Raw genomic sequence first — 12,156 nt, forward strand, 5'->3', positions numbered from 1 at the left:
ACTCTGATCCCAAAAGATAAAAAGCTGGGGTCAATGTCTGCTGCAGAGATGAGCAGAGAATCTAATGTCTGAAGGTGATACTGTGGGACCGATGTTGTTGAACTGAGGCCCCATCTTTCTGGCGTTTCTCTGGATGCCAAAAGATTCCACGGAATTTTTCAGGATGAAAAAGGATTACCCCTGGGGTACTGTGCTAACGCTTCTCTCAGTCAGCCTGACTAAATCAGATGATTGGTGGCCACAATATTGCTCTCTGTAAGAGACCATTATACCTAAATTGGCTGAAGGTATTCGTCATCACAACTGTGACTACATTTTGAAACAATTTGAAAGTTTTCATTTAGTTATCCTTAACTGTGAATTGAAGATATTCAGGCAGGTGGTATCTCTGGATCAGGTCATGTTAAAATCAGCTCAAATGCTTTCCTCTGATAGCTTTCTCCACCTGTACTATGCTGGGATATAATCATTTTTGACTTCCTGAAATATTTGTGTTCAGCTATCTCATAGAATGGCTGACAGATTCTCTTAAAGCACGTAGGCGCTAGCCTCGACACATCCTATAATTTTTGCACCCCCCCCCCCCACGTGTATCTTTAGAATCGGGTTGATTATCACTAACATGCAGGATGTCATAAATTTGTTGTTTTGAGACAGTAGTACAGTGCGACGCATGGCTGTGTAATACCGTGCAATACACATAGCGAAGCAGTTGGCACAATGTTATTACAGCTAGGGGTGCTGGAGTTCACAGTTCAATTCCAACACCATCTGTATTTTTTTTTTTAAATTCATTATTTAAAAAAAAGTACAACCTGTTCACGAGTACATGGGTTTCCTCTGGATGCCCCAGTTTGCTCCCATGTTCCAAAGGTTAATTGGTCGTTGTAAATTGTCCTGTGATCACACTGGGGTTAAAGAGCCGGGCTGTTGGACAGTGCGGGTCGTTGGGCCGGAAGGGCCTGTTCCACACTGTATCTCTAAATTTTAAAAAAACTACATACTACTACAAGTTCCGTCTGGTAGGCGCTTCAGATCCCTCCAGACTAAGACTAATTGGCACTGGAGAAGTTTTTTCCCTACTGCGGTCACTTTGCTGAACAGTTAACTGCCGGCTAACTATTACTTGGATTGCACTACCTGTATGTATAATCTATATTTTCATTTATATTTATCATTATTATTGTTATGAGCAGAGAGACAACATCTGCCGGAAGTAAATTCCTTGTATGTGCATAGGTACTTGGCGATTAAAGTCTGATTCTGATTATAAAAAAATAAATTGGTGCAAAAAGAGATCAAAAAAGTGAGGTGGTGTTCACAGGTTCATGGACAGTTCAGAAACCTTATGGTGGAGGGGGAAGAAGCTGCTCCTGAAATGTTGAGTGTGTGTCTTTAGGCTCCTGTACCTCTCTGGTAGTAATGAGAAGAGGCCAGTCCTGGTTGGTGGAGTCCTTGATGGATAACATTCCCTCTAGTTTTGTTTTTACAGCCGCGCAGAGCAGGAAATGTTTGCGCAACCTGAAAACTGTGTGGCTCGTTACATACGGTAAAAGGAACTTTCAGCTGCGCGGCAACAAAGGCTGTGCGTGCGGGAGCATTTCAGTTATTGCGCGGCCGTGCAGCCTGAAGGCAATAGTGATGATGGATGCCACCTACCTGAAGCATTGCTTTTGAAGGTGTCCCCGGTGATGGGGAGACTGGTGCCTATGATGGAGCTGGCTGATTTTACAAACTTCTGTAGCTTTTCCCCATCCCGTACATTGGTACCTCTACACCAAACGGTGATGTGACCAGTTAGAATGCTCTCCCCTTTCCCTTGCCCCGAAAGATGGTGTGATTTCTTCCGCCACTAGAGCTCAGAATGCTTGCCGGATTGGGAGATGGAGTTGAGCCCCGCTGAATTGGAAGATCTCGGCAAAGGCCTATGATCAGCCCCTCCTTACTGGGGTTGTGCTTTCATACAGAACTTCCCAAGTGTCACGAGCCACCCTGCCCCATCCCCATTTCTTCAGTGCCCCCACCCACCAGACGCTCACAAACCCCTATTTGATGCATTGACGGCAGACTGAGCTTTGCTGCAGGTGTCCAACGAGTTGTGCGTGGGCTATGGGGACATCCCGAGCAGTTCCTAGATAATGAACTCCACTATTCAATCCAGCGACAGGCTCAATAGCCCATTATCAGGGTTCATGAGACGGCATTAAATAAATTCCATTGTTCTGCGGTGCCGGAGGAGGTCTGAACAAGAGGGTTACAGAATGTCCCAGTGGAACCGGCGATGACCAGTGAATAATTTTCAGCACAAGTAATTTACAACATTCTGCTGCACAGCAGGTTTAGTCGATCTGCACAGTGTTAAATTTGCTCTCGTACAATATTCATGCTGCATGCCAAAAGACTGTGTGGGAAGTAGTCTGAGTAAGAAGGTTGGCCATTAACTGTGGGTATGTGAGAAAGGACAATCTTCAGGCCTTGATTGTTTGGGGGTAGGGAAAATGCTGGGAGTTGTGTTCAATTGATGGAAGAGGCATCAGTCAGATCCATAGGAAAACAAAGCAAGACTCTCAAAATGCTGAAGGATTTCAGCAGGCCAGGCAGCATCTACGGAAAAGAGTAAACAGTCGATGTTTCAGCTCGAGACTCTTCATCAGGGTTGGAGAGGAAGGGGAGAACTCTCCACTCACAGGAAAATAGGCCAGATTGTTTCTGCAGTATTCCCTCAAAGCTAAGTATCGTCCAGTGGTTCTGCAGACAAATGCAAGCATCTGTGAAGTTAAATTAATAATGTGCATCGTGCAGTTCCTCAGCCATTTGACTAACATCTCCAATACAACTAGAGGGGTTGAGACTTATTTAGCAAATTAACTTTAATATAGGAAAAATCAAGTTAGTGCATTTTAAGCCGCATACTGGATAAAGCTTTTTAGGTAAAGTTGCTTAATGTTTAAGCTGCTTTGGATTTCCAGCATCTGGAGAATTTCTTCTGCTGATAATACTTAAGTTAGTGGACTTGTATTCAGAGTTAATGGTGGAATTAATAGGGAAATAGACCTTTTTAACCCTATCCAGCCCTCAATGTTACACACTTCAATTAATACTCACTCAGTCTTTTCTCCGAGGAAAACCACCTTATCTAACTTATCTGTCTATTGAGTCCATTTCCACTGCTAAAGTTTTCAATTCTCAGCAAGATTATCAGAATTCTCTGCTGCACCTCTCCACTTCAGTCACATCTTTACTATAATGTGACTCAAGCTACAGACATTGGCCTAACATTTCTATCATATTGTCCCTGCTTCTGAGTGCTATATTTGCCGGACATTTTCTGTGTTTAGTTTGTGTTGTGAGGAACATCCTGTGAGAGGAGGAGGGATTGGGAGTTGGGGGCTGCCAGTAGTGAAGTTATCAAACTTAAAGCTTACAGCAGACCAGATGGAGGAACATAAACGAGAAAATCTGCAGATGCTGGAAATCTGAGCAACACACACAAAATGCTGGAGGAACTCAGCAGGCCAGGCAGCATCTATGGAAAAGAGTACAGTCGATGTTTCAGGCATGGAGGAACATGCCGTTCTGTCAGGTGGGAGAGGTGACCCATGGAAAACTTTGAAAACAAAGATGAATATTTGTAAACTGCCTGAACAGAGAGACTCTATTATAGGACAGATAGATAAACTCGTAGTCTCATTGTGAAGGACTCTGCACTCATGTTCACTATTATTTATTTACTTTATGTTATGATTTGTCTTTTGCTGATTAGTTAGTCTTGTGTATAATTTTTCATAAATTATATTGTATTTTATTCTCCTGTAAATGCCTGCAAGAAAATGAATCTCAAGGTAGTATATGGTGACATTTATGTACTTGGATATTAAATTTACTTTGGACTTTGTAAAAATCTGTGTAGATAATGAACCTTCTCTATGGAAGAGGATATGTAGGGGAGGGAGGATTAATGATGACCTTTTGAAGAGATTTTGCAATGTTTTTTCTTTGTTTTACAGGTCTATGTGAGGCTGAGGCCTTATTGCAAGGAATTCCTTGAAAGTGTCTCTCAGTTCTATGAGGTAAAATATCTGAACAGAATGGACCCATGAATCGTCAGTCTGAGTCGCTCTGGGTTCTTGACCTGCTTTGTGCTTTTATGGGAGTCTGTAATCTTGTTGCCAGAGGAGCTTGCTCCAGCCCTAACTACATGGCTGAAATGATGCATTAAAGGCGGCTCTTCAGCTCATTGGCCAAAAGCTGGCCATTTGAATGAACTACCTAACCTATTCCAAAGCCCTGCAAAGCGCATAGTGCCATAGTCATTAGAACAGCACTTCACGGTACAGGCAACCTGGGTTCAATTCCCAACACTGCCTGTAAGGAGTTTGTACATTCTTCCCGTGACCATGTGGGTTTCCTCTGGGTGCTCTAGTTTCTCCCCACAGTCCAAAGACCTACCAGTCGATAGGCTAATTGGTCATTTTAAATTGCCCTGTGATTAGGCTCAGATTAAAATGTGGGATTGCTGGGCCTATTCCACACTCTCAGTAAATAAATAAACACTCTTGTTTAAATAATACTCTATTTTATTACTTGTATAATTTTGATTTTCTCCTGGAATTTGAGTTCTTGCTTGATTTACATTTCAAAAGGAAGCACTTCTTTTACAGGGGTGAACTTTGACTTTGTTTCCAGGGCTAGCAGGTCACTGAGCGAATGGTGAACCTTGTTACTTTTTGGGTGAATAGCTCACTAGAAGTAATACTATTGCACCCTCCTGTGTGCATCCAACAATTTATTTGTATTTCCTTGGACTGTGTGTCTGACGCCAGCTGAGTAACTGCATTGCTCACTTCAAATGATTTGGCGCATTGAAACAGTTTTGAGATTGTATTAAATTGATTCAAAGTTCTGAAAAATTCACTTTTTTTTGTCGCACGCGCAGCGAAATGTGTTATTTTGCGTCAAAAACCAACACAGTCTGAAGATGGTGCTGGGATAGCCTGCAAGTGCCAGCACACTTCCGACACCAACATGGCACACCCACAACTCATTAACCCTGACCATATGTCTTTGGAATTTGGGAGGAAACCAGAGCACCTGGAGAAAGCCTGTGCAGTCACAGAGAGAACGTATAAACATCTTGATCCAAGGAGCAAACAACTGTGCTTTTGTCTGACGTGAAACCTTGAAATGAGAGACCCTGCACTTGATGCTGCTTCAAACGTGTTAGAGTTGAGTTTCCATTCAACTGCACTGGACTCTTCCCTTTCACAATCTGTCCAACGTTGGTGTGACCGCTGAACTATAAGCACCCTTTCCTGCAGCAAATTAACATAATTATTTGCACTTGGTCCGGATTTCTGCAGAAGAAGCATTCCTGCTGCCTGAACTGGCCTCGCTCCAACTTTCCACCACACTCTCCCTGACCTCCCCCACCCACAGTCCACAAATCAATTAACCACTATGATGCAGCAAATAGTGCTTCAGCTCCATTTCTAATGGCTGGTGCCCTCCTGGAGCTGGTATGCCTTCCCTGGATCCTTTGGGTGTTTCCCCTGGGTACTCCAGTTTCTTTCCACATTCCAGTGATGTGCTGGTTAGTGAATTAATGACTGCAAATGACCTCTACTGCTAGTGTAGGTGATTGACACACAAGAGAAAAGGTCATAGAGAAGTTGATGGGATAATGAGATTGCTTGGAGAGCAGATATTGATCTGATAGGGTGATGGTTTACCTATGTTGTACAAAAGATGTGAAATAATGATGTTCCTTTGCAGGGCTTTAAGGATTTGTCTGTCAAGTGAGTGTTTTGTACAGAAGGACACAATGGGTGTATTCTTTTCTTAGTAATTTTAGCAAATTGAAAAGTTTAATGGATCACAATTTATGAAATGGTCCAGAATGGCTGTGTGTCACTTTCAGAATTTAAAAATGGATTACTTATTGGTGTGTGTTTGACAAAGATCAAAAGTGTGATTAAATCTGTCTTCAACTTTACCAAAGTATTGAAAAAGGATCTACAACTAAGTATTATTATAAAATGAAGTATTTTCCTTGCATTTTTCCAAGAATTTGACTGCTCTTGATATGTAAATGAGCTTAAAATTGGGGAAGAAACCCTTTTTAAATGCATGACTGGCTGTGTTTGAAATCGATTCCACCCCAGTATATCCCATCCATAGGGCTTGTTCACCAGTAAATGTATAAACTCATTGAAATGGCCTCAGAGGAAGTTGTTCAATAATTGGCAAGGAATTGTTAATTAATTTCCAGGTACTGAACCTGTGACCCAACTGAGCAATTGCCAACTCTGACCTGCTGAACCTATATCCATCTGGCCTTCTGGGGTGCAAACAGATTGGGAACCCATCTATTTCTATAGCCATACCCATCTAAAGACCATTTGATAGCCTTTCAGCAAGTATTCACAAGGATGCCCATTAAACCTGGGCTGTTGACTAAATATTCCACCGGATGCCATGCAGGCCCTGCGGTAACGCAGTGCTATTACAGCTTGGGGTGTTGGAGTTTGAAGCTCAATTTTGGCATCCTTTGTAAAGAGGTTGTATGTCTTCACTGTGGAATGTGTGGGTTTTCCCCTGATGCTCAAGTTTCTTCCCACAGTCCAAATACTTGCCGGATGGATTAGTCAGTCATTGTAAATTGTTAAAGGGTTAAATTAGGGTTGTCGAGGGTTGCTGGGTCAGTGCAGCTTGAAGAGCCTACTCTACACTGTATCATAAATAAAGTCTCTGCGACAGAGAAATATAACTTTCCTCTAGGATCTAGGTAGATTTTTAAATTTAAAAAAGCTTTTACTTGGAGATGTAGTTCAGAACAGGCTCCACCGTCCCAACAAGCCACACTGCTCAACAACCCACTTACTTAACCCCAGCCTAATCACAGGACAATTTACAGTGACCAATTAACCTACTAACTAGTATGTCTTTGGACTGTGGGACGAGCTCCCGGAGGAAACCCACACAGTCACCAGGAGGAATGAATAAACTCCATACAGATGACATTGAACTTGAACTCTGAACTCCAAAGCTCCAAGCTATAATAGCATTGCCCTGACCGCTAGGCTACCACGGCACCCCCACTGCACTACTGCGATTTGCCAGAGGTATAACGTCTGCCCATCAACTCCCTCCTTGCCTGGTTCCGCCTATCACCTGCCAGCTCTCACTTCAACCCTGCCCCTTCCCCCACTTCATTTGTGCTAGCTCTCCTGTGGCAGCATCTTGACTTAAGACATCACCTATCCTTCTGTCTCTATGGATGCTGCCTGACCTACTGAGTTCCATTTGGGACTTGTAAGGCGGGTAGTGGTGAGATGATGATGATGTGCATTTAACTTGGCACGTTGCTGGTTTACCAAATGTAGAAGAGGCCAAAGATAATTTTAAGTTCAGAGTTCAGTCATTTCACTTTCCCTTGGTGACCAATGCCATGGACTTCCTAACAAGATGGATACAATTCCAGAGGTCAGGTTATGAATTCATAACTTCAAACTTGGTTTTTGATGGCCAGTGGCGTACACTCATCCTAATCAAACATTGTTTCCACTATTAGATTATCCTCTTCACCTCTGCTACCAAGGACTATACTGACAAATTGCTAGATATATTGGATCCACAAAGGCGGATTATCAGGCAAGTTGATTCTAGTTGTCCAGGCAGGCTTATCTAATACTTGCCTGAGGTAAGCTATATTGCATCAAAGGTACTTGCCCAGATAACGCGTGTAATTGTGGGAATGTTGTATTGAAAATGTTTGTGATGAATGCTTTGGCTCCAACTAAGGAGTTCAACCATTATTATTGTCCATTTTTTACACAATATTGTATTTGTCAACGTGGAGCAGAGAGCTGGTTTGTAAATCTGGCGTGGTCAAAGGATGTAGGGAATAGTGAGGGTGGAGCACTTATGAGAAGGAAGTGGGTCAGGTGGCAGAAAAGGAGTGCCGGGGTGGGGGCTTGGGGGGGTGGTGCAGGTGTAGACACACCCAGCCCTGAGACAGCAGGCAAGGCCATTTGATTCCAAATTGTTCTACTGAACATTACAGAATGTCTCTGGTGCTTCCCACTCCCTTGCCCTTTTCCCCAACCGTGATTCCCCTCTCCCTGTCCCCTTCCCACTCTCAGTCCACAATAGAGACCCATATCAGAATCTGGTTTATCATCACTCACACATGTCGTGAAATTTGTCTTTTGCAGCAGCAATACATAAAACTACAGTACTGTGCAAAACTCTTAGACACCCTGGATATATTATGTGCCTAAGACTTTTGCAAGATACTGTAAATGTGAAAGATCCTGTGAAGATATTTTCTGCAGGATGAGTAAGAATCCCTCTCTGGTGTTATGGCAGCTCTCGCTCAATATCATGGAAATAAGACTACGTAGGCATTTCCACACAGTTATTTGGCCTCTTTATTCCTAATACCATGATGTGATTATATTAAGTTGGCTGACAGGCGCTTTGGGATAAAAGAAGTTTTAGAACAATGAGTTTCTTGCTTCCTCCACCCCATACCTCTCCTTTTTCTTTTTTGGTTTGAATTGAATCCTAGTCCCTATTAAGTGAAACTGAGTTTGTTGCAGGCATCGTCTGTATCGGAAACACTGCATCTGCATCATGGGCAACTACGTCAGGGAGCTGATGGTCCTCGGAAGGGATCTGTCAAAGACGGTTTTTGTAGACAGTTCCCCCGAAGCTTTAGCTGGCCAGGTGAGACAGGAAATTGACGTTCTATCATAACGTATTAGGGTGAGGGTGGGGGTTGAATTGGTGATTTGGTGATGGTTTTGTGATATTGAGCAGCATGTCCAGTATCACCCTCAGTGAAATTGGTCTTGAACGCGCTCTCCCCATGGCTTGCTGACCGGATGTGGCTGTTCCAAGTTTATTTCCACCCCTGTGGACAGCTAGAGTGATGAATCAGTTTGTCACGTGTATTCCTTCCACCCTTACTGTTATTCTACAGTTGGCCCTGCATTAATGAAGTCTTTGGGGCTGAGGGGAATGAAGGGCATTGGGGGGTTAAGCCTTCTCGGTGTAAGACTTTGCTTTGCTGATTCCAGGTGAGAATGATTTGGACGTTGTGGAACTCAAGTGCAGCTTGTGTCAGTTTTGAGTGAGTCAGTGAGTGTAACTGGACCAGAAGTGGGGAAGGCGAGGGATAAACCACCATTTCCCACTAGCATTGTCAGCCTAATAGCTTCCTCTCTGGATAAATTGACTGTGGTTTGCCATGAATCCTCGGTATTTAATCAGCCCTTTGACATGGTCTAAATGGCCCTTGAGGTACGTGGGGACAACAGGTGCTAATGAAATTGTAAACCCGCATCTGTCTCACCAGAGGCAGAGGGTGTCCTCTCAATGCGAACTAACCTTAACTGTAGTTAAGTCCTATTTAAACCAACAGTCCCTTTTCATAAGGTGAGCCTTTTGGAAATGTATTTGGTGCGAATTGCTTTGGGTGCAGATTTGAGGTTTAGCAGTCCCCAAGATTTGTCATTTGTTTTGCATCCAAGAACTAATTTGACCCAACTCAAGATACCAATATGTGATAGTAACAAACCACGATGGTAGAACAGCTACAGTTGTTACAAACAATATTAATTTAGCAAGTAGCATGGAGGGGGGGGGGGGTGTGACACAGCCATGTAGCGGTTAATGTAACACTATTACAGCAGTAGTGACCCTGGTTCAATTCCACCACTTCCTGTAAGGAGATTGTATGTTTCATGTTCACATGGACTCCTTCTGCTCCGGTTTCCTCCCGCATTCCAAATACCTATGAGTTAGTAGGTTAATGGGTCACGTGTAATTTGATGGTGTGGGCTTATCGGCCAGGAAGTGACTGTTGCTGTCCTGTGTCTCTAAACAATAAATAAACAAAAAGTAAGTTGCCTCCAGTACTTGGGAACAATGTCTATCAAAGGTACACCACTGTACTGCCAGCCTGCTCCACAATATATTAGAGGTTCACCCTTTTGGTGACATTTCCTTCTAAAGTTCAAAGTAAAATATATTATCAGAGTACCTGCATGTCAACCACATATAACCCTGAGATTCGTTTGCCTGTGAGCATACACAGCAAATCGGTGAACAGTAACTGTAAACGGGATCAATGAAAGAGCAAAGACACAGAAGATGACAAACTATGCAAATATAAATAAATAGCAATAAATAATGAGAACATGAAATAACAAGATAGAGTCCTTAAAGTCAGATCATTGGTTGTGGGAACATCTCAACAGATGAATGTAATTATCCTCTTTAGTTCAAGAGTCTGATGCTTGAACCCAGTGGTGTGTGCTTGTGTGTGATCTCCCTCTCTGACCAACACTTCATTCATGTTTTCTTGATCTTGAGTGCTAACAGAGTCTCCTGAAGAAAAATGCATCTGGTTACTCTTTTAAAAATAAATAAATAAATAAATAAAATTCTCTTCTTCATCAGTAGTTATGTTCCTTTTGCAGATTGAACTTGATTGTCTTGTTTGTTGTTTGCAGATCGAGCTGTTCTTTCGGGGGGGGGGGGGGGCAGAATGCCTCACTCTAATTGTCTTGCATCCTGTCATAACTTTGATTCAGAGAGCAAGAGATTCCGCAGATGCTGAAAATCTTAAGCAATTCACACAAAACACTGGAGGAACTCAGCAAGTCAGGCAGCACTTATGGAGAGGAATAAGCAGTTGATATTTTGGGCCTAAATCCTTCATCAGGATTCAGAGACGTTGTCCTTTGGATATTTCAACCCCCTTTTGATTCTCTAGTTCTTGTGGCAGAACTAGAGAGAACCAACCTGGAGATCAAGGACGATTTACCTCCATTCTTGTCTTGAGTTCTGAAGCTACTGACAATCCCAAAGGATGTTGAGACATTCCTCCACTGGGTGAGGAGCTGTTCGCTCCCTTACAGATGGGAAGCTTGAAGTGGTGCACTCCCTCTGTTGCTTAATCAGGTCCTTGGTTTGTTCCCAGTGCAAGAAATCAAAGTTCCCAACTTCATACTGATTTTGCTAAGCCAAAGGTTCCCCAGACTGGAGGGCTGTTGCCTTTCTTCACAAAGGCTTCGGGCATACCCTTCAATCTTTTCAACCATGTACCTGGAAATTTCTGCCCACAACAGAGCCTAAAATAGTCAATTTCTTAATTGGCGTTTTGCTCCTGATTTGAATCCCAGCACTCATTAAGATATCCCTGGTGGACTTAAAGTACATGTTATATTCCTGGCTGATTCCAACATAACCCCACAGTCTCAACCTGGTGATCTACACCATCTGCATGTTTTAAATATAGTTCTTTGTAATTGTCTTTGTAAATATAAACTTTGTAATTGGCATTTTTTATATAACTGACCATTGTACGTACATTGCTTTTCAACTTGATGTCACGTTATTTCTCTTTTTACAGTCCTTAATGCTGTGATGGGAGTATAGTTTCAAGCACCAGTATCCACCCAACACTCTAAAGATGGGCTTAGGCAATATAAATAACTATTTTAGCTGCCACTTAAAACCTTCACTGGATTAGCTTATTTGAATTAGATTCTAAATATAGAAGTTTTATTTCAAAATTGTACTTTAAAATGTTTCTTGCAACTACTGAGTATTTCTGATCAAAATCTCAAGCCCCTCATTTTTATTTTACTTTTGCTTGGGTTAGATAATTGGCCCACTTTAGGGATGGGCAGTGTTGCTTTAAAGAATAAATAATTAGAAGGGGTGTAAACGGGCACTACAGGTGGGAAGAGGAGATGGAAAGGTAGAAGGAACTTTAAGGGTGAAATTATATGCACAATTTTAGATGTGTGTCTCTGTAGTCCAGTTGAAATAATTATTTGACCCATGGGAATCCTGAGCAAGTTCTATTTATTACCCTGGCTACTCTAATGCACAATATAGGAGAAAGAATAGTGATATTCTGGCATCTGATTTAATAGAGCAATCTCTACAAAAGTAATTCTGCTTTTGAAATGTGCTTCCTGTAAGCTTTGCCAATCTGTGGGTGTGCTTCAGAAGCATTTATTTTCTTCTCCAAGATTGCAAATGGGATTCAGATCAAAAGCTGGTCCAAGAACCCAAGAGACCAGGAGCTCCACAAACTCATTCCGTTTTTGCAGAAACTGGCACAGCTGGTAAGTGTTAGTG

General features: G+C 42.4%; 1 protein-coding gene across 4 annotated transcripts in view; it reads left to right on the forward strand.

Moving 5' to 3' along the window:
- Positions 1-12,156, forward strand: part of LOC140740354 (CTD small phosphatase-like protein 2) — a 37,435-nt gene that overhangs the window by 24,513 nt on the left and 766 nt on the right. For all 4 annotated transcript variants that reach the window (XM_073069498.1, XM_073069499.1, XM_073069501.1 and 1 more), the window contains exons 8-11: positions 4,008-4,070; positions 7,571-7,650; positions 8,601-8,727; positions 12,048-12,143. In XM_073069498.1, coding sequence (XP_072925599.1) covers positions 4,008-4,070; positions 7,571-7,650; positions 8,601-8,727; positions 12,048-12,143 — 366 coding nt within the window. The remainder of the gene's footprint in view (positions 1-4,007; positions 4,071-7,570; positions 7,651-8,600; positions 8,728-12,047; positions 12,144-12,156) is intronic.

Source organism: Hemitrygon akajei, chromosome 16 (assembly GCF_048418815.1).
Source record: "Hemitrygon akajei chromosome 16, sHemAka1.3, whole genome shotgun sequence".
NCBI classification, from domain to species: Eukaryota; Metazoa; Chordata; class Chondrichthyes; order Myliobatiformes; family Dasyatidae; genus Hemitrygon; species Hemitrygon akajei.